Below are 21,531 nucleotides of genomic sequence, written 5' to 3'. Positions count from 1 at the left end.
TCATTTCTTTTCTTAAATTTAACTAGGTGTAGCCAAAAAATTGAACCTGAAATTTAGAGCAATTTTCTGGATTGCTACAGTCCAGAGAGAGAGAGAGTGGCACTTTCGGGGGGCAGTTCTCATCTAAGGCAGTTATTTTAGTAAGGGAGAGATTGCCTTCTGCTCTCAGGTGACTGTAGAGGAAGCATGGATGACTAGGTCAGACCAGACACCTAAGTTTCAGTCTGCTGAATTAGGGTGATGAACCTCACCATTACCTCTTTTAATTTAAATATAGGCAGGACCAGCCTGTATATATAACTTCTATTTACTTTTACAAAAATCTACGTATAGTAAGCATGATAGGACTGCTACTTCAAGCAATGGAGAGATAAAAGATTAGGTCCTAAAAGCCCAGAAGTAGCCCCCAGAATTGATGTCATTGAAGTATTGCCAATGATTTGCTACAAAAGCATGTTAATTCCAAAGCATATCTGAGAGCAAAATATAAAAACAAGAAAAAAAAATTCTCTTTGTTTTTTTTTCGCCTCCCAATTTATAGATAGATATAGATAGATACAGACAATTTAAATTGATTGTGCTAGAAAGGTTGGACCAGATGATCCTTGAGGTCCCTTCCAACCTGGTATTCTAAGATTCTATGATACATCTGAGTCTACCCTTCTGGTCTGCATGACTTCAAGCAGGAGTGTTTGGCTCTGCCTTGGATTACTGGTGGATTTCTGGTCGTATGGGGAACACAGGCACGTAAGCACCTGGCAGAGAGCGAGCTGAAGCTGTGTTTTGGCTTCTGCATGAACAAGCGCACAGTCTCAGCGCTGTAGAGCAGAGAAGAGCAGTGCAAACCTGGGCTGCCTGAGCCCTGAGCAGTGCCAGGGGCCGGCTTGCATCCTACCGCTGCCCCCTCCTTCCAGCTGGCTGCCGCCTGGGCTGCACCGCCTGGCTGGCACCCACAACCGTTTCACTCCTGAATGAGGTTTTGTTTGCTTCCCTGCTATGTTCTTGAGCAGAAGGTTGGCACAGTCACCCCAAATTTACTTTTCCTAGTTTCTCTGCTCAACAGAAATTCTTAATTCTCTGCACTATCATCAAATACCGTGAGACTGTCATTACCTTGCTATGAAAAACAGGCAACTCAGAAGGCCTATGTTCTTCAATATTTCTGTGCTGATGAATTTTGGCTGATAAGGGAGTAGGATCAAAAAGTTGTTCTGCTTTTCTAGAAAGCTCAAATTCTTTTTCTGAACACAAGTCAAAATAGCTGGTATAAAATATCATTTTGCCTTTAGCTGACAAACATATCGCATTTGGAGCTAATTTCTGGTTTCATGATGAGGGTGTTGTGGATTTGCAAGCCCCAGTTTATTTCTTTATTCCTAAGGTATGGTGTGGTCTGCTTACAGATTTCATTGATTCTTGACCTCACTAGTTTGCATGTATCCACATCTAAATTTCAAGCTAGCTAGAAAATCTGCTGAGTAATGTTGTCTTCCTGAAGCATGCATGAATTCAGCTGACTTGCTGAATTGATGCAGTCAGTGGCACAGTTTTAAGGTACATAGAGTAGTGTCTGTACCCTTCAGCCTCGTAGCTCTATCAGCTGTAAACCCTTATTCCATAAAAATAAGAGTTCTGTGATTGCTCTGGTCACACTTTAGGGTTCTAATGTCCCATATCCCTCCTCACCTTTGCATTCTTCACCTTTGGAAATGGGATCTTTAAATGAACATTGCTGAAAGGTGAAAGCCAGGTGTTACCAGAAGTAAAACTGAGTAAAGGATCTCTCACAGAGACCCACTGGGAGCACGGTCGAAAACAGAGAACCTAGAGCTGCTTTGGGGACTTGCCCGTTCTACTTGATAAGACCTCACCTCAATCCTGCTGCTTGATGCAAACATCTCGCATCAAACAAAGCAGCAGCTGCTGAAGCCCACTGAAAGGAAGGGAGCTTGCCAGTGGGGACGAATGTCCCTCGTGTCTTTTGAAAAGATCCCATGCTCCTGAAAATGCAACAAGCCTGCATCACTGGCAGTGACAGGTAGTGGTGATCCAAAAACAAGGAGCTGAAAAATGCATCCCCTTTCTTACGCCTCAGTTCAGGAAACCCATTGCTTCTAATTTGTCTGACGCTTCCTGCACATCACCCAGAGCCACAGGCCTGTCCAGCAGAGCAGACACGTGGTGGCTTCAATACAGCTTCATGGTAATTGTTTCTGCTGTGACCCAAACCTTTCCAGACCCAGTCACCACTTTCGTAGTGTCAGAAACTGATCTCACTCATAGGCCTCTGATGTGGGGAGCTGAGGCATACAAAATCCAACTGCAGACATAAGAGCTGTTTCCCAGAGTGCTGGGCAGGCACCTAGCAGCTAGGTGTGTTTGTGGTTCACAGTAACACCGTAACTGTGAGCAAAGCTTTGGAAGGAAAGGTAATAGCCTTTAGTGGCTCATCATGGCTAACGCAACAAATGCAAGGAAGTAACAAGCAGCCTTGTGAGCTCATCTCTTTCTGTGGCATCATACAGTCAGATCAGGTATCACAGAGGCTTGGTTAACTGATACACTATTGGGTACCTTGCCAAATCTTCGAACTGTTGAACCCTTTCCTGTTCTAACAATAATCTGGCAGAAAGCTGATGCTGATGTTTACCAATTTACAGTATAAGAAACACAAAGTATTAGAGAGGTTACCGATCACACTGCTGGCTTTGTGCTTTGCTCCCAGGTGACCCATAACATTTACCGTGTACAAAAGTACTTTGTAATTGTTGCTTCACATGGCTTCCCCATGAACAAACACAATAATTGTCTCAGGATTTTAAGTGATCTCATGGGCAAGGAGACACGGTCTATCCGAATGTGTAAGAGAGGAATGTTTGAGACAATCTTGCTATTCCCTTGGCATTGCTACAAGTTAAAATTTGGAGAACTTCCCATGTTTAAGCGGTGATCTCAGATCCAGGCAGACTACAGAGGGACAGGTTAGAGGAGATTAATATCTTGTCCTGCCAGGAGACAGCTTTAAGATTTCACAACACCACATGCCCTCTTCAAAGAATGAGGAAGGCTACTAGTCTCATTTACATTGCTCGATACCACTCTGAGAACACATCCCTTCAGTTCATACATACCCTAGGACAACAAGCATGACATGAGACTATTCCAACCGTCCTATAAATCAACACAATTAAAGCAAGTTACAGCATGGTTCTCCCCGGGTAAGTTATGGATTAAATGCTTTCAAAATTATTAAATACTTTCAAAATTATTAAATACTTCCAAAATTATAAGTGGGTTGCTTTGTACCTTTACATACTTATACATAGTGGACCAAATACAGCCATCACGTAAGCACTTGCAAGCGCTGCCGTAATTGGCACTGCTTTCTCTTGCACCAAGAACTGAGTTTGCACCAGTTATCCCCATACAATAGTTTCAGTTAATGAGAAAGACATGACCCAGATTTCAGACTAAATGAATAAGCTGAAAATTCCCAGGCTTGTTGCCATGGTTACTTGAAACCTACTGTTAAAAAAGGTGAGAAGGAAGAGAGGGAGGAGCAGAAAAAGTAGGAAAAGAAGAGAGCAATACCACGGTCAGCGTTAGGCTATGTGATACAGAGAGGCGGTGATCTTGAAGGAGCAGAACCTCAGTGATGACACTCAGAGAAGGTCATCCAGGAAGCCAGTATTTCTGCCTTCTGGTTCCTATTGGGTTGATTCTATGGACATTAGTTATTTCTAAGTGGTTACCACAGTGACTAAATGCAATGCACTGGCAGCTATTAGATCAGCAAAAGCAGAAAGGGATTGGGTGGGGAGAGACAGACTTTGCCACAATTTATCTAATAAAGAAATTGCCTCAGTTTAGAACACCAGACTGCTTGCTTTTCCACTTTACAAAGATAGTGAAACTTGCAGCAATGTCTTATTCAATCAGAATAAACTTTTTAGCCTCTGCATAAGATGACAGCAGAAAGACTCCAGCCCTATGGGAGCAGAACTGCAGACTTATTACATTAGGTAGTTAGCATCTTCCCCAAATGCAGACAGGATCAAAGTATACTGTGAGACACAGGCTAGAAACCTAAGAGAGCTGGTAACTGTGCTTGTGAATCTGTCATCTACTACCATTTTATATTGTTGTTAGTCTGTCACGTTAGCATGAAGGAACAGGCCTTATTCATAAAGGCCTTTGTGCTAAGCCCACCAATGAATATATCACACTAGTAGGGGGTTTTAAATCACTATTCTTTATCTCATCTTTTTATTCCTGCTCTTCTTTACTTCCCTCCCTTTCTTATAACTGGCATGTAAAGCAATAACATGTCTCTGCACCTGTGCCAGTATAATACAGGTTCATATACACGGGAAACATACACAGTTGAAGTAAATACATGTAAATGCTCTACGTATTGGTTAGACCATAATGCAGCTAGTATCTGCATTCATGGAGTGAGCTCAGGGAAGGCACTGGAGTAGCTGGAAGACTGCTTTGCTCTAATCCGGGATTGCATTTTTCTAAACACTTTACTTCTATGTCAAAACCTGTCTTGGCCCCAAGGAGCAAACTCTCCCTTTCTTGCTGCCTTCTCTGTCTGTAACCTTATTGAGACTTTTGTCCCTTTCCACCCCGCCAAGTCCCCTACATTGCTGTCTTTGCTCAGATGGCACCATTGTGCTTTGTATGGAGAACAAAAGATAACCCACAACCCTACGGAAAACTACGTTTTACTTGCAATGTGTTTTCTCTGAGAGTTGGCAGGCTGCATTTGCAGTACCCTGGCTAAAGGGAGTTCTCTTCTGGTTTTAGAGTAGGGAGAACTCACTTCTTCATACAGAAGTCATAGACGCAAAATGAAAAAAAGAGTATACTATACATAGCAGCATTAGCTGAAATGATTATATAGCATGACACAGTTGTGGGAAGTTTAACAAAATTCACTATAGGTAGCTGTTATTACCCTTATTAAAGGAGCCTTGCAAGTAATTTCTTCTGTTCTGACCCCACCATTATGGTTATTACTTTTTTGGCATTTATTACTGTGCTACTAAATGACCTCCACATTTGAACCATAAATGAGCAAGCTTCCAGATCAAGGACATTTAATTTTGCAACAGCAGAAGAGATGATTGTATTTTAATGCCATAGTAAGTTATAGTCTAAGTCTCCCCTTGAAGAAGTGGGTCAAGAGATCTCAAACTCAAACCGGGGGAAGATGGGGAACGACAGATGGACTAAGACCTTAGCTGGTACCATCTCCCACTTGAATTCCCAAGGGTGTCACATTCCTTACCAGCAGTCTAGCAGCACTTGCTCAGAAAGGTGAGAAATTCTTTTCTGTCTGAAAACATGAAAGAAGGCAGCAGCTGACGCTGCAGCAGCAGCCACGGCAGCAAGACAGGAAAGGCCATGTGGTTCCCAGTCTTACTGGGGTGGAACAGGAGCAGTACACACGGGACAGCGCGTGGGACCAGAGCAGCACAGGTTTCTAGTGGCCGGACATATCCTACAGTTGAAAAGTTATTAGGATTAAAGCAAGCTGTGAAATTAAAACCGAATAGCTATTCCAGAATAACAGCATGTAGAGACAAGCTCTATAATCTTGTAAGTCAAATGCAAATACTGAACTCTAATTTTGGATTACTATTAATCAGTTAAGCTGGCATAGCTTTTTTTTATAGTTCTTTTATCCAAGGCTACACGAGTTTAAAAAAAAAACCAAACAGTTATTAGCTCCATTAAGGTATTCAGACTCAAGAATATAAAAATCTCCAGAATCTCTTAAAAATGTTCTATTTTGGGTTACTCCAGACAGCACCATCCCAAAATGGCCATATGCCAATGTGTCCCAGTATTTTGTGCTAGAGGAACCAGGTGCAGATTAATTCTACAATTATATATTCATAGAATCATAGAATCGTTAAGGTTGGAAAAGACCCTTAAGATCATCGAGTCCAACCATTAACCTAGCACTGCCAAGTCCACCACTAAACCATGTCCTCGAGCACCACGTCTACCCGTCTTTTAAATACCTCCAGGGATGGGGACTCAACCACTTCCCTGGGCAGCCTGTTCCAATGCCTGACTACCCTTTCGGTGAAGAAATTTTTCCTAATATCCAATCTAAACCTCCCCTGGCGCAACTTGAGGCCGTTTCCTCTCGTCCTATCACTCATTACTAGGGAGAAGAGACCGACCCCCACCTCGCTACAACCTCCTGTCAGGTAGTTGTAGAGAGCAATAAGGTCTCCCCTCAGCCTCCTCTTCTCCAGGCTAAACAACCCCAGCTCCCTCAGCCGCTCCTCACAAGACTTGTGCTCCAGACCCTTCACCAACTTTGTTTCCCTCCTCTGGACACGCTCCAGCACCTCGGTGTCCTTCTTGTAGTGAGGGGCCCAAAACTGAACACAGCACTCGAGGTGCGGCCTCACCAGTGCTGAGTACAGGGGCACTATCACCTCCCTGGTCCTGCTGGCCACACTATTCCTGATACAGGCCAGGATGCCATTGGCCCTCTTGGCCACCTGAGCACACTGCTGGCTCATGTTCAGGTGGCTGTCAACCAACAGCCCCGGTCCTTTTCTGCCAGGCAGCTCTCCAGCCGCTCCTCCCCCAGCCTGCAGCGTTGCATGGGGTTGTTGTGACCCAAGTGCAGGACCCGGCACTGAGCCTTGTTGAACCTCATACAGTTGGTCCCGGCCCAACGATCCAGCCTGTCCAGGTCCCTCTGTAGGGCCTTCCTACCCTCCAGCAGATCAACACTTCCACCCAACTTGGTGTCATCTGCAGACTTACTGAGGGTGCACTCAATCCCCTCATCCAGATCATCAATGAAGATACTGAACAGGACCGGCCCCAACACTGAGCCCTGGGGAACACCACTTGTGACCGGTCACCAACTGGATTTGACTCCATTCACCACCACTCTCTGGGCTTGGCTGTCCAACCAGTTTTTAACCCAGCGCAGAGTGCACTTATCCAAGCTGTGAGCAGCCAGCTTCTCCAGGAGAATGCTGTGGGAGACAGTGTCAAAGGCCTTACTAAAGTCCAAGTAGACCACATCCACAGCCTTCCCCTCATCCACTAAGCGGGTCACCTTGTCATAGAAGGAGACCAGGTTAGTGAAGCAGGACCTCCTTTTCATAAACCCATGCTGGCTGAGCCTGATCCTCCGGTTGTCCCGCACGTGCCACATAATGGCAGTCAAGATGATCTGCTCCATGACCTTCTCCGGCACCGAGGTCAGGCTGACAGGCCTGTAGTTCCCCAGATCCTCTTTCCGACCCTTCTTGTAGATGGGTGTCACATTTGCTAGCTTCCAGTCAGCTGGGACCTCCCTGGTTGACAAGGACTGCTGATAAATGATGGAGAGTGGCTTGGTGAGCACCTCCACCAATTATATTGCAATAATTCCTCAGTTCTCCTTGTTAAGGTTTGTGGTTTTGTTTGTTTTTGTTTTTTTCCCCAAGCACCATGACTTAAACAAGGAAATGATATGTAAATGGCTTGATAAATAATGCTCTGAAGGACACAGGTCACAAAAGCTACTTGGTGGCACTCTGCCCATATAAACTTTTTTGTCACTAGGCAGATTGACAGGCTGTGGAACATCCACCCCAGCCCCAAGTTCCCCATCCCAGACTGGGCCCTGTCCCTACAAGTCCCATGAAAGAGGCTCTGCTCCACCCCGTCCCCTTTTTGTAGAAGCCTATACGGACTGCAGGAAGCACCACTGGTTTAAAATCTAACCAAAGCAAGCTAGAGCCCACTTTCCACCCGCTATTCACTCTTGTACTACTCCAGTATGAAAGAACTTGAGCCTTGTCACAGTGAATGGATGGGGGGGAAGAAAGGAAAGGTCAAAGGAAATACATGAGAAAATATGGTGCAGGCAGCTACCAGAAAAATGAGAGAAGATAAACTCTTGTAAGTGGTATTCCCTAGTTGGGGAAGTTAAGACAATCAGCAGCTAATGGTGATCAAAGCACCAGGTGAGGCTAGAGTATTCCATCTACTGCAAGCTTTACCCAAGAGCAGCTCATTTCATACCTATGAAGTTCAAACCCACCTATGGATTTGATGGGCCGACTGTTTGGTGGATGAGGAATTGGTTGGATGGTCATATCCAAAGGGGTCAACAGCTCCATGTCCAGATGGAGATTGGTGACAAGTGGTGTCCGGCAGGGGTCCATATTGGGACCAGTACTGTGTAGTATCTTCATCAATTACATTGACAATGGGATCAAGTGCACACTCAGCAAGTTTGAGGATGACACCAAGCTGAGTGGTGCAGTTGACATGTCTGAGGGCCAGGATGCCATCCAGAGGCACCTGGAGAAGCTTGAGAAGCAGGCCCATGTGAACCTCATGAGGCTCAATAAGGCCAAGTGCAAGGTGCTGCACCTGGGTCGGGGTAACCCCTGGTATCAACACAGGCTGGGGGATGAAGGGATTGAGAGCAGCCCTGCAGAGAAGGGCTTGGGGTTGCTGGTGTGATGAAAAGCTGGACATGAGCTGACAATGTGCACTCGCAGCCCAGAAAGCCAACCGCGTCCTGGGCTGCATCAAAAGAAGCATGGCCAGCAGGTCAAGGGAGGTGGCTGCCAGAGAGGTGGTAGATGCCCCATCGCTGGAAGTGTTCAAGTTCAGGCTGGACAGGGCTCTGATCAACCTGATCTAGTTGAAGATGTCCCTGCTCATTGCAGGGGGGCTGGACTAGATGACCTTTAAAGGTCCCTTCCAACCAAAACTATTCTGTGATTCTATAAGTTAGTTCCTCTCCAGAAATAACAAATAAGGTGCTAACATAATCAGTTATCCTTACCTGCTTGTATCTCACTACTTATTTACACAAAAGTCTAATGATTCCTCTATCCCAGGAGATAGAGAGGGAAAGAGATGACTACTTTTGCGACAAGACAGCAGTACTGAAGAGGCAGCTGCATGCACTAGCTTTTCTAAAGCAACAAGTAGCTGTCAGTACTAGCTTTACCCATCCTGCAGGACGTGCCCTATAAGCCTTTCTTGTATGCCTGTTACAAAAATTTACCTATCATGCAACTGGGAACACAATATCAGCCTAGGATTAAAGCAAGTCTTTCAATTGACCATCTTAAATTTCCTAGAAGACAATATGTAATATTTACTCAGCTGCATAGTGAGAACCCTGAATTCAGCCCTGCCTATCATGGCAGGAATACTCAGTTGAGTACCCACACCCCCTTTTCCTTGGGGGGACGGGGAGAGAAGTGGATCCAGAGGACACTTGCCTAAACTCAGTATATACAAAGGATAATACAATTTGCTTTTCCAGGCTGTTTTTGCCTCACGCTATTACAATAATAAATTGACACTCCATACTAAAAATTTCACTCCAGCATCTGGTATCACAATATGATAAACAATTTTTCAAAATGTTGAAGGGATTTATTGCCATTTGGAACATGTTTATTGTTCAAAAACACTGCACTGAAATAAAATCCATCACATACATTCTTTGTCAGCTATATCCTTACATCAATGTAACTTTCAGGCAGGTCATGCAGGAAAACCACTCTCCCAATCAAGTCAAAAACTACTGAAAGGCACCTCATGTCCTTCAGATCTTAGACTCCAAACAAGTTAATTTTTTGCCTGTATAAGGATTACATACATCTGTAACAACTCAAACAGTAGGAAAATAAAATCATTTAGAACTTCTTAAAGAACAGTATCAGACTTTGATGCTTTCCTTCATTCAGTGCTATGCTTTTGCTCTTGAGTCTTCTTTAAATAATGTGCCACTTAAAAGTGTATGTTAATGAAGTCTCTTTACTGCGACAAGGCATGCAGTAAGGGAAGAAGGAAAGCTGGTCACTTCCAGGCTGCCTATCTACACATTTGTTCTTGTAGATTAGCAAACCACTGCTTAAGTTTTTTTTTAAAAAAAAAAAAAAAAGAGACAGAATAGGACTGAATGCACCCAAGTTAAATGGCTTTTAAGAATATGTTAATACATAGAACAATGATACCACCTACAGTTCTGTTTACTGACCTCTGTTCATGTTGATTTGAAAACAAGTTTTGTCAAACCATCACAGGCCATTTTTGTAGACTGTTAGATTTTTAAAAAGTTGGTCTGCAAATATTGCTTGTTATTTGGATCACTAACTCTTTATTAAAAGGGTAGTTAATTAAGGACCTGTAAGGCAGCAAGACTTTAAATGCAATCGTTTACATTGCTCAATAGTATTTTTAAAAAGGCAAGATAAAAAAAACATTAGTAGAAGGATTCTTCGTGGGGTCATATTCATAATAGGTGTTTCTGTTTTATCCCCGTTGTCATTGTCACAGTAACTGTAGATGGCAAGTCTTCCTTGGTTGTAATTCGGGATGAACACATTCCCTGGCTTATTTAAAGTTAGATATTTAGTTCTTTTTCTCCATCCTGCCAAGAGAAGAACAGCTTTTGTAAGAGTGAGTATTGAACTGCAATTGCTATGAAAAAATCTGGAGTTACAGTAGAACTTTAGGAATGTAGGACACTTGTCCAGTTATTTATGCAAAGGCAGGACCACTTGCAGTTTTGCTCAGTCTCATTTTTTTTAATTTATAGTTCAGGAGGCTTCATCCTCTCATTGCTCCACATGGATTTTTTGGAGCAGAAGAGAGAAAAGCCATAATCCTGACTCATCAGGATTGCTTGGGGCAGTGTCTGCACTACTTGCTGCACAATGAGGGTATGAGACTGCTTGCAGTCTGTTCCCCAGTCACACTCAGTTGGATCTACCCCATGTATAGAACAGTCAGCTTAGAGAGGTTTTGCTTGATTTCTTTCAGACATATAATCCCTTCACAGTTTTATGGGTGTTTCTTACTGAGATGGACATGTGGACTAATCCACATAATACATGAGACAAACCCCAAAATAACCAGCAGCTGCTGAAAGTCCTGTCTACATGCGTGACCATAAGGGTTTTCAGCCTTTTCTGTGTGCACCCCTCAGAAGCCTCAAAGGATGTGCAAGGCAACACGTCGTAGTTCAGCCTACTGACAACAAGCTTGTTAGTAGTTTTGCAAAAGGTAATGAAGTTAAACAAGTTCAGGAACCATCCAGGGGTTTGCACCACAGCTAGAAACCAGTAAGAGTATTCCAAGAGCCTTCAGTTTATGACTTCCCCTTTTTAAAGTGCGACTTGCCTGTATTTGATCAGTCGTCCTCCTTGAATAAGTTGTGCAACTTCATTAGTCAAGTGGCATGCAAAAAGAAGCCAGTTCCTTGGCTGCACTTTGTAGGCAAATCTCATGAAAGTCAAGGAGTAACAACACAGTGCTGCAAAACATGATAGATATTGTTAGTAGATTTTTTTTTTTTAATATCTGCATTCTGTTGAGGCTCAATTTTCATACTGTTGGAATGTAATGACAAGTAGAACGCTTCTCAGTGCTTTTGAGTTTTCCAATAATCCCACAAATTCATCCACTTTGAGGATACAATGCAGGAAAAAAATGGAACAGTGCTAATTTTTTAGTACACAAGAAAATCTACAGAGCTGCAGCTTTCCACAAAACCTCATTTTCCTGATATGCTTTCCTGTGAGGCAATTAAGGCCTTTTAAATTTATTGCCTAAACTATCTCAGCCAGAGAATGAGAGTTAATCCCAATGAGACATTGCCTGTCCTATACAATTATTCTGACAATTTATAGGACAGAGTATTTTTAAAAATACTAATTACTTAAATACAGTTCTTGCTGGAAACATTCTAAAATGGACTTTAAGATAGAGGTTTCCATTCCCGGGAAACCATGAACATTCAGAAGCATAAAGCTTTGTTACCTGCTTTCCAGGAAAATGAGCAACAATTTTAATCTACTCTCCTGCCATAAGTGCATGTAAATACAGGAAATTACAAACCAAGAAGCCACTAGTTTTGCAAAGTTCATTTTTAGCTTTCTGACAGGCTTTAAGAAAAAAATGTCAGGAAATGAACTGTTAAAGAAAACAGCCTTTTTTTTAGGTACAGAACCTAGAAGATGGGAAAAAAATATTCGTACACACACCATCATAAGTGTACTTACAAAAACTAAAAAAAGTGTCTTAACTTTGCTGAGCTGGGTAGTTGCCACCAAAGCACTATTTGCAAAACAGTTTATACTGGAGACTATTCAAACTGGTCTTCCATCCCTAGAAAGCTGATTAAGAGCCTAAGTAGAACATAGTGAGCACAAGGCTATAAATTTCCTTAACCCAAAGGTATTTTGCTTCAGGGAGAAGAATTACTCAGAATAAAGTTATTAACTGAGTAAAGGAAGAGACATGATGCCAAAATTAAGTTAATAAATTAAAGCTATCAGATTTATGATCCCAGAGAAGTATTTGAACAATAAAACACAGAGACAGACACCTAGGCAAAAGCTATACATGTTCCAAAAAAGGTGGGGAAAAATAGTGCTTATGCATTTAAAAAGAAATTCTCACACTGTTCCATTAAGAGTCATGCTAGCCTCTCACAGGCAACTGCTTTGCAAGGAGCTAACCTCCCTCAGCTGCTTTCTGCACCCTGCAGACCAAGCATTACTATCTCTGCGCTTTGTCAGTGTTGATATTTAAGTCTCACACTAACCACAAGCCACCATTGTTCTCGATACAAAGAATAAAGTTGTGTGAAGAGCTGCGTTCTGAACCAGTGCATGCAGTAGTACAAGATACAAAAAGAACTACACTTTAGAAGTGAGTCTAGTGATCAAAACTACTAAGACTCAAGACCCGCCTCCTTCCCCCTCAAATTTCTGGAAAGCCCTCTGAAAGAGCTCTGCAGCTTTTCAGTACCTCAATTTTTAAGTGGCCTCTGAAGTTATACAACAAGATATTTGATATCTATATCTGCTTTGATCACAAGTTTGCAAGCAACTAATAATATATCACTGCTTGAAGGACAGAATCTGTGTTCTGTAGTCAGTTTACTGACAAGAAATTTTTCTCAGGTCTTACCAAATGTCATTCGGCCACTAATGATTTCTGGAGATTTCTTCATGTCATTAATAGCAGCAACAGGAAGTCCCCAGTTGGCAACTGGCCCCCAAAAGTGCTGTAAAGAGGGAAAAGGAAAATAAAGTTACACAGAAACACAGGCCTCCTGCAGTATTCTTATAGTTTTCCTTAGCCACACGAAGCTTCAGAGAACAGGGTTAAGGGTAAAATTCCAACTTAAGACAGGGACTACTTTTGCTGTAAGTGAGAAAAACTAATCCCTTCTTTTAGCAGGATCTAGTCTTCAGGAGGGAAGAAAGAGCAACCCACTCTGAATTTTCTTGCAGACTGAAGAGGAACTACTGTAAGGCCACTGAAATGCAGTTTTGTGTAATTACACCTCAGGCATTATTAAGCAGTCTGATTGGTATAGTCATATAACCACCTCAGATTTACAGCTCACTTCTGTGCAGAGAATTAGCATTCATCTCTTTGAAATAAGGCTCCTCAAAAATATAATGAAAACACAAGGACTTGCTGGAGTGAAGAACTAGAACTGTTTTCATGTTATGCTGAGAATGAAGCTATGCTCAGCAGGCATCTTCTTCCAAGTGCTTACACCATCTCTTTGAACAAGGAGTGCCATGCAACCAAATTGTTACCTAGAGCTCCACCTGCAATTGCTGAAACAACTTAGTGACTACCTAACACTCAGCAATTAGACAGACATAAGAGTAGAGCAATTAGCTACAGGTGTGTATGCAGACAGAAAAAGAGACAAGAAGTGGAAAGAATCAAGTCAGAGAAACTGAGGAGAGCTCAGTTTGACGGGTATTGTCTAAAAGACTCCAAACTGAGAAAAATAGTGTCCTAAGTCCAATTTCCACTACTGTTACGAGTAACAAGGCTTCAGTAGAATTCTTTCCACAGAAGATGCATGCAGTACTTCCATTAGTTTCTCCTAATGGGAAACTAAGGATGCTCAAAAGTGACTTGGCTTAGATATGGCAAGAGAGATGCACCTTACAAGAAAAAGCTTTGCAGATACCAACTATACCCATTCTTTTGACACTTCCCCTAACAGTAACACTGCAGATATTACAATGATTTGGAGTTGTCAGGGGACATTAATTTTAATTCCAAGATTCTCTTGCCAGTCTGGATACTAGCTTGTAACACTACAGTAAGATTAAAAGCCACACTTGCTTCCCACAGATTTGGGTTGCAATACAAAAAAGTTAACTAAAAAAGTATAGAAAAAAGTGAGTTTAAGTTGTACACGCTGTTTTGATAGTTTAACCATAATGCAATATGCAAAACAATGTAGTATTTCTGCAAGTGTCTACAGAATGTGCATTGGTCCAAACTCAGATTTAATATATTTTGAAGAATGCAAAAAAAAAGAATTTGTTTACTATATTCCTACTGATAGTGAAATTGACATCTGTAATGGTTAAAGCCTGTCAAGCACATCAGAGAGAATGTGGTGTAACTGAGAAGAGCTGCATGGTTACATGGTATTTACACCATACAGCTATGCTTAGAGAGTGTAAAGAAATGTACCTGTACTTACACACAAGTTATGTTGCAACAGAACAAGAACATTTACAGAAACTGAAGTCAGCAGCACACAGGATATTGTTTTAGAGGCTTTAATGTAACTATTTAAATAGTTCTAAAGGACAATAAGAGGACCAGAAACAAACATCTGGCCACATAACCATGATTATGTGTACAGTAAGACAGCAAGACAACTTGTGTTAGCATGACCACTCTAAAGCGGATAGCAAAAGGTAACTGGTGAGGCAGTACATGTACTTCGTGAGGTTTTTACAGTCATTTCAGGAGCCTCATTTAAACAAGTGTAGTTTCAGAAAAACAAGTCTTTAAGGCTCCAAATTTATTGATTTTTTTGAATCTATGAAACAGTTACAGCTTTGAGAGTCTTAGTGGTGACTTCTGTTTTGAAAGTTAAATCAAGCCACCTTGGCCTTTTTACTTAATTCAGCTGCCATTAGAACATAAGTAATACACTATAGACTATGGACCACTTCAAGCTCAGGCTGCACAGGCTGAGGAGTCATCAGTTCACCTCCCAGCAGCGCTGCAGCAGTAACTTTCCTCTGCTGACCAGGGAGGTAGATTTGGAACTTTCCCACTTGAGATAGTTATCCAGTTTTAAGTGCCTCCAGGCAGGCAGCCTTTTGAAGTTTCCACACACAAGAATTAAAACTACACCTATACAGTTTGTCTTTGGTCTACGTAGAAGAACAAGTCTCCCACAACATTATGATTCACAGTATAACAGGCATAAAATACCCACTCCCAGTTTCAGGAGTAAACAAAGGCTGAAGGAAAGAAAATTCTGTAGTGAGAGTTAAATGACACCATTTATTGTCTGAAGTAAAGCTAGTTAAAAATAAGCCAGGTAGTTCAGTTAAGTACCAGTATTGTTGCTATGCAGAAGAATGGCTCCAGATTGATCTGATCTCCTTAGCAAGGAGTAGGGGGGGGGGAATATGAAGCCTCTTTAATTTTGTAGTGATTACTTTAGGAGACATTCTGAAGGAGCTAAGGTTTGGTCACCTTAACCTCAGACTTGTTAATAAGCATTATAGTGCATCACTCCTGGAGGTTCACAGTATGCTCTTCTGATGCAGGCAAGGTCATAACAGTGCTGAGGCAAAAAGACTGCAAGTTACTGCAGTTAGGGAGAAAGTGAAACCAGAAGTGTCCTTTTTCTTACCGTACTGTTCAAGTGGGCCATCATTGTTTTCCATTCAAAAAGCACGTGGAAGAAAAAAGAAAAAACAATATGTTAGTTTCTTTCATAACTGACAAAGAAGTATACCACAAACAGAAGACAGGTAGAAATCAGGAAATTGCCATGGCATTAACCTTGATTAATGTAACAGTATTAAAAATCCCATTTCCCTCAAGAGCTGTCATTGTAACAAGTGTTTGCTGCTGAAGTACCATTTTCCTAGCAAGATAAAATCCTGTTATGGTCTGTGGAAGCCATTCATCCCCTGTAGACTTCAAAGCATCCAAGATCCCACCCCAATTAGTTTAAAAGGATGCCAAAAGCAGTCAAGGTTTGCCCATGACAAAGTTAAGCAGCTACAATTCCTCTGTGGAGGCTCTGAAGAAGTCACTTGGAATTCTTTGTATACCCACATAAGTAGGTCAAACCAAACGCTGCCAGAGATCTTACTGTCACTAAGCTCGGGCCAACTGTGGCTGTACCAAACATGAGCTATAACACATTTTCAGTGATCTAACATGGAATTACACTCCAGTCATGTACAGGGTTCATTTGAGTGATCGTATAGGTACCAATTTATTTATGTAATAACTTAGTGATCTATGCATAAAAGCTAGACTACAGCATATATTTAAGATTGCTTGCTACTATACCTTTTAAAATGCTTCAGAACTTTTAAACATTCTCTTTCTAACAAAGATACTAATAGGGCTCAGTTATGAATTATGACTTACAAGAAACCAGCTACTAATAGAAAGCCTACTGCTGACCAATTGCTGCTCACCTACCACTGCCCCGAGCTAGGGAACACTTCGTAACTGTCCCTTCCCTCACACGGATTTCCATCTTCTTAGAGCACTGTTTTACAAACAACTATGGTCTACTTAGGAAATCACACTGGACGTACATCTCGGTGAGTCTTTGTTACAAGCTGCAGGCTGGTTCAAGATACTTTGTTAGGGTGTCCTTGACTAGTCTAACCACTTGTTTTTTGTTTTCTTATTCACTGAACTGCAGCAATAATTAATTGAAGTTCACAAGACAAGTGCATGCTTCCATTTTTTCCATAAAACCTTAACTAAACAAGTTCAAATGTGTCTCTTGACACAATATTTTTGTGCCAACAGAAGTCAGCCTTCATTTTTAAAGTGGAAGTTGTTTTCAGGCAAGTGAAAGCCTAAAATAGAATCAAACTGCTGCACAGAGTACACAGCTCTGGCTAAGGTCTTGCAAGGTTGTCCTCACATCCACGTGAGACTGAACAGTTATTATACTCCTAGAAGAGGGCAGATCAAGGTCATATGGACTCTTCCAGAAGCAGGCATCCAGCCCCAAAGCTCTGCAGCCAACACAGCTGCAACAAATGCACCGTATCTAATAGCAAGGATACCACAGCAAGTGCATGCGCCTGTTCCTGAAATGACACCATTCCAAATTAGTAGTTTCCAAGAACTACATTCAATCCCTCAACAAAAAGAACACTTTGTACTAAAGTTTCCAGAACTGCAGACAACAGTTGTTGGATTTACTCACTTATTAATTTCTGTGTAAGTATCTAGACATCACAAAAGGAACCATCAGCTGATCAATACTCTGTATTTCTACTACAATCCATTCTAAAAAAGCTATATTGGGGAAGATTTATTTTTCAAAAGTTTTCAGATGTATTTTCCTCGTACTGGCAATTAGGATATTCATAGGGCAGAGACCATTCTGCAAATACAGATGAACTGCCACTACTTGTTTCCCCCCACACTGCCATCCCCTAAGTGGAAAGGGTATTACCCTTCTGCAAGCGGTGGATTGTTCAGTTCTCAGAGCATACAAGACGATGACAGTGGGCACCGAGTCCTTCAATTTCTAGCACAGACCAGCAGAGGACATTTTTTTAAGTTCTTATGTCCTTGTGTTTAAAGATTTACTAATGAGGAGAACCAAAGATCAGCTAATTCTAATTATACCACTGATGCTACCTCTTTTAAAGTTCATTTCAATTAAAAGAAAGGTCCTGGACAGCTTACATCAACATGAGTGCTCAAGCTTTACAAGGAATGAACTATCTATTTCAAAGTCATCTACATTAACAGATGTACATTTGCGTTACCGCTGAGTCATCAGGAAGAGACATTTCAGAAGTGGCCCAAAAGATGGCAGTCTCCATGCTTATTTTTCTGTTAGTAGAAGATTTTGGGACTCCTTGGACTTCATTATGTGACTAAAGTAATTTAGGCTTCTACTACAAGAAGATGCCAGAGCTTGTCCAGAGTGGCCTGTAGATTTTCTCTCTCAAGAGAAGAGGAAAGCCATTTTACTGAATGTTTTTTAGAAGATACTGTTTTAAATCTTTAGGATAGGAAGTAAGAGGGCTCAGTTGCCTACTATTAGTGGTTTCAATAATACAACTTTAGTGATAGCTGACATTTTTAGGATCTACAGGAAAAAACGCAACTTCAATTTCACAATGTATAGAGCTACCAAGCTTTCACATGCTAATCAGCTAGTTTTAAATTAACATTACTGCTGCATTTTACAAGCAGCAGGAAAAGTCTACCTACAGCTTACATTCTTACTATACTTACTTTAAAACATTAAGTCATGATTAGGGTAAATCTATACTACATGATTTACAGTTATTCAGATGCCTATTCATCACCACTTGAGAGAAGCCAGATGTGAAACTGGCAGAACATTTAATTATTAATGACAATTTAAAAAGTAATTTATCTTGTTTCTTTGTGCAAGATCCAAAAGCTAACCCATGATGTAATGTAATTCTAATGCCAGATATATCCACCTGAGAAATGCAGCATGCATTCATTATGCTTGCTTTCATGTTTTCGAGTTATGAAGCTGAAACTGAAGCTACTTATTCAGAGAGATGTCTGCAAGTTTTGATTGCCCCAAGCCATAATAATGGCACACTCAATTCTACTGCTTTGGGTAACTTCAGTTATTCTATTTAGGGTCAAGCAATTTAAATCACAACACTAGTATCACAAACAATATCTCAATCCCCACAAACAAGTTTCACATTTATAAAGCCTTGCCTCGCTTTGATGATTACATGCTGATTTTTAGAACAGATACCATAGTCTCAGAGCTTTGAGGAAACTGTTGCTCTATGAGCGAGGCAAGAAGGGAACCTTCTTAAGCAGAGAGTCCTGAAGCCTGGGGAAGCAAGAGCCTTCAGGAAGGAATGTAAAGAGATACAGCTCTAAAGTATACACGCTCCATTTCTCCTATGGAGAAGACAGATCACAGTCTTCTGTTGACCATTAATCTAAATTTTAAACTCAACATAAAGCCAACAACTTAGACACTCGTCTCCTAGTAAGCAAGAAACAATGCTGAAAGGCCATACCAGATGGAGCAACTGACTTCAGCCCTTCCTGACACACCCAGTAACAGAAGTATAAATAAGCAGGTATCTTTGTACATAACAAGGCAGAACCCACCCCACAAAGGTAGAATCCTGTGGAATGCTCTTTTTAGATAGCTTATTTCAAGACTAGAATTAGGATGAAATACAGCTGAAAAAGGTTTATTTCAACTGCCTTTTCAGTCTTTGGCAAGGAAAGGGATACTTCCAGCAAGTAACTGTGGTGGTGTTAGAAAGCAGCTGTTATCTCTTCCAAGTTTTTCTTTGTTTTTCTAATTAAGAAACAGACTGCTGTTTTACTGGCCATTTAAATGCTTCACACAAATTCTGGTACAATTAACTAAATGTTAACATTAAAATGCGTCTATCAAGCTTACACAGTATCTTCAAGACTTTCAAAAGGAATCCACATAGAAGCCTGCTCTGACCTGTCTTCATTTTGCTTCGAGGACGTTCTCCTCCTTCTCACATTTTACTCATCTTTTGCCCCACTGTTTCTGTGGAACTTGATTTTGCAAACGCCAAACCCTTCTGCTTACCGAGCCTTTATATTACAATGCCTTTACCATGCAGGCTTACACCATCTCCTGCTACTTTAACCAAGACTAAGTTTCTCAGATAAACAGATGTCCTCCTACATACTTGCTCAACATCAAACATCAGTTGCAATAGATGCAGGTAGAACAGCAAGCAACAGCTATAGTGAAAAGTTGCTCAACCACCTTTATTAGAAGAGCCCGTTTTTATTTGTTTACTTTTGTCAAACTACTTGTCAGCCAAGAAAACTTCAGCCTGCCTACTTGAGACAGTTCGTACGCAGCAGCCTAACTAGATTTAAGCATGTCTGCCGCAATTGCATCTTTAAGGCATTCTTGCGATTTCAGTTCAAGGTGCCACAGCCCTCGCCGCAGCACACAAACTGAAGTTTGACAAAAGTACTGAGCTGTCTGGGAGGCGACTTCAGCCACATTCCCACGAAAGCGGGGCTTTAACCAGCCTCTGAAAAGAAGTACCTGTTTAAATCTCTGAGGATGTGTACGTAAGCGGTCTTAAGACCGCATCTGTTACCAAGCCCGCTCCCGCCACAGCTGAGCGTGGCTCTTTCTGCCCTCCTGGCAGGCAGCGGTCGGGGCCAGTGCCCCCGCCGCCCCGGGGTTTCCCGGCCGGGCGAAGGGAGGCCACCGCCAGCCGCAGCTGCCGCCCCAGTTTCAAACCGCCTCGCGTCGCTTCAAGGTCACGCCCGCTCTCCCCGGGGGGGGGCGGGCGGCCGGGACACCGACAGCCCCGACAGCCTCCACCAGCCGCGGGGACGGCACGGCGGGACCCGCGCCCTCGCCGCCCCCCGCGGCCGCCCCCCGGGCACCTACGGGCCGCCTTCGCCCTCGCCCAACGCTCGCCCGCCCGCTCCCTGCCGGGCCCCTCGCTTCCCCCGCCCAACCGCCAGCGAAGGTCAAACGACGCCGCCCGGCCGCCACCGTCCCGGGCGCCCCGAGGCTGCGCGGGACGGGCGTTGAGCGAAGGGACGCCGGTCCCCACCACCCGCCCGGGCGGCCCGAGGCAGAGGCGGGCGCGGCAGCCGGCGCCGACCCCCGCCCGGCGCTCACCTCATCAGGTAGTCCCTGAACTCCTTGCTGCGCACGTAGTCCACGGCCTTGCGGCCCAGCGCCCCCGCCATGGCGGCCCTCGGCGGCAGGGAGCGCCCAGCCCGCCCGCCTCGCGCACCGCCGCTACCGGCGCCGGTGACAACTCCTCCGCGCCGCCGCCCGGCGCCCGCTTTACGGCAGCGCCCACGCCACCGCCCCCTCCGTCACCGTGGCGCTCTCGGCGCCTATTGGCCGCGGCGGCCCCGCCTCCCTCCTCGCGGGCGGCGAGAGCGGGGAGATGGTCTTGGGGAGGGGGGAAAGCAGGGTGCCGTAAAGCAGCTCGGCGGGAGGAGGGGGGAAATTGTCGCGAAGCGCGACGAGGAGGGTCGTCGTCGGCTGAGCTGCCGGCATTCCTTCGCAGCCCGCGGGGGAGAGTCGTGCGGCGGCTTTCCGAGCCGCTATTGGCTGCAGGGCGGCGTCTGGTGGCTTCCCATTGGCCGCCGAGCGGCGCATCCCGCCCCCCGCGGTGTCTCGCGCCGGTCGCCTCAGTGGCGCGTGGCAGGGGCGCCGGTGGCGCTGGGCGGGCAGCGGTCGCCGCCGGCTGCGGGCGGGCGTGGGGGTGCGCGCCGCAGCCCCCCGGCGCCCCCCGGCCGGCGGTGCCTGCCTGCGTCCGCTCCGACGCCGGCTGCCCCCGGCCTGTGTCGGGCCGCCCCGTGCAGGGCCAGCGCCCGCCTGGGGTCGGCGCCGAGCAGGGCCCACCCCGGCAGCGGCATGCCCGAGGGCAGGGCGAGAGGGGGAAGCGGCCTTGCCGGCCGCTGTCCCTCCGGCGGCGGGCTTGCCGCGGCCGGATT

The 21,531-nt window shown here is 43.9% G+C and overlaps 1 protein-coding gene across 1 annotated transcript; it reads right to left on the bottom strand.

Moving 5' to 3' along the window:
• Nucleotides 1-9,415: 9,415 nt before the first annotated feature.
• MPC1 (mitochondrial pyruvate carrier 1) lies at nt 9,416-20,841 on the bottom strand. Its single transcript, XM_082305979.1, has 5 exons — nt 20,702-20,841; nt 15,701-15,704; nt 12,976-13,072; nt 11,182-11,314; nt 9,416-10,429 (listed from the first exon to the last, which is right to left on the bottom strand). The coding sequence occupies exons 1-5, from the start codon at nt 20,770-20,772 to the stop codon at nt 10,411-10,413; spliced, it is 324 nt and encodes a 107-aa protein (XP_082162105.1). The 5' UTR covers nt 20,773-20,841; the 3' UTR covers nt 9,416-10,410.
• Between the last annotated feature and the right edge of the window lie 690 nt (nt 20,842-21,531).

The sequence above is a fragment of the Platalea leucorodia genome (genome assembly GCF_965183815.1).
Source record: "Platalea leucorodia genome assembly, chromosome: 3".
Classification (NCBI taxonomy): Eukaryota; Metazoa; Chordata; class Aves; order Pelecaniformes; family Threskiornithidae; genus Platalea; species Platalea leucorodia.
Note: the sequence above shows the minus strand (reverse complement) of the source record. Positions and strands in the feature narration are given on the sequence as shown.

Bases quoted from the DNA above. Each gene is read 5' to 3' on its own strand.
- MPC1 (XM_082305979.1), bottom strand. From the start codon at position 20,772: ATGGCGGGGGCGCTGGGCCGCAAGGCCGTGGACTACGTGCGCAGCAAG. The intron at 11,315-12,975 runs GTAAGACCTGAG...CATGTTTTGCAG, and splicing joins TAGTGGCCGAATGACATTTG to CACTGTGTTGTTACTCCTTG.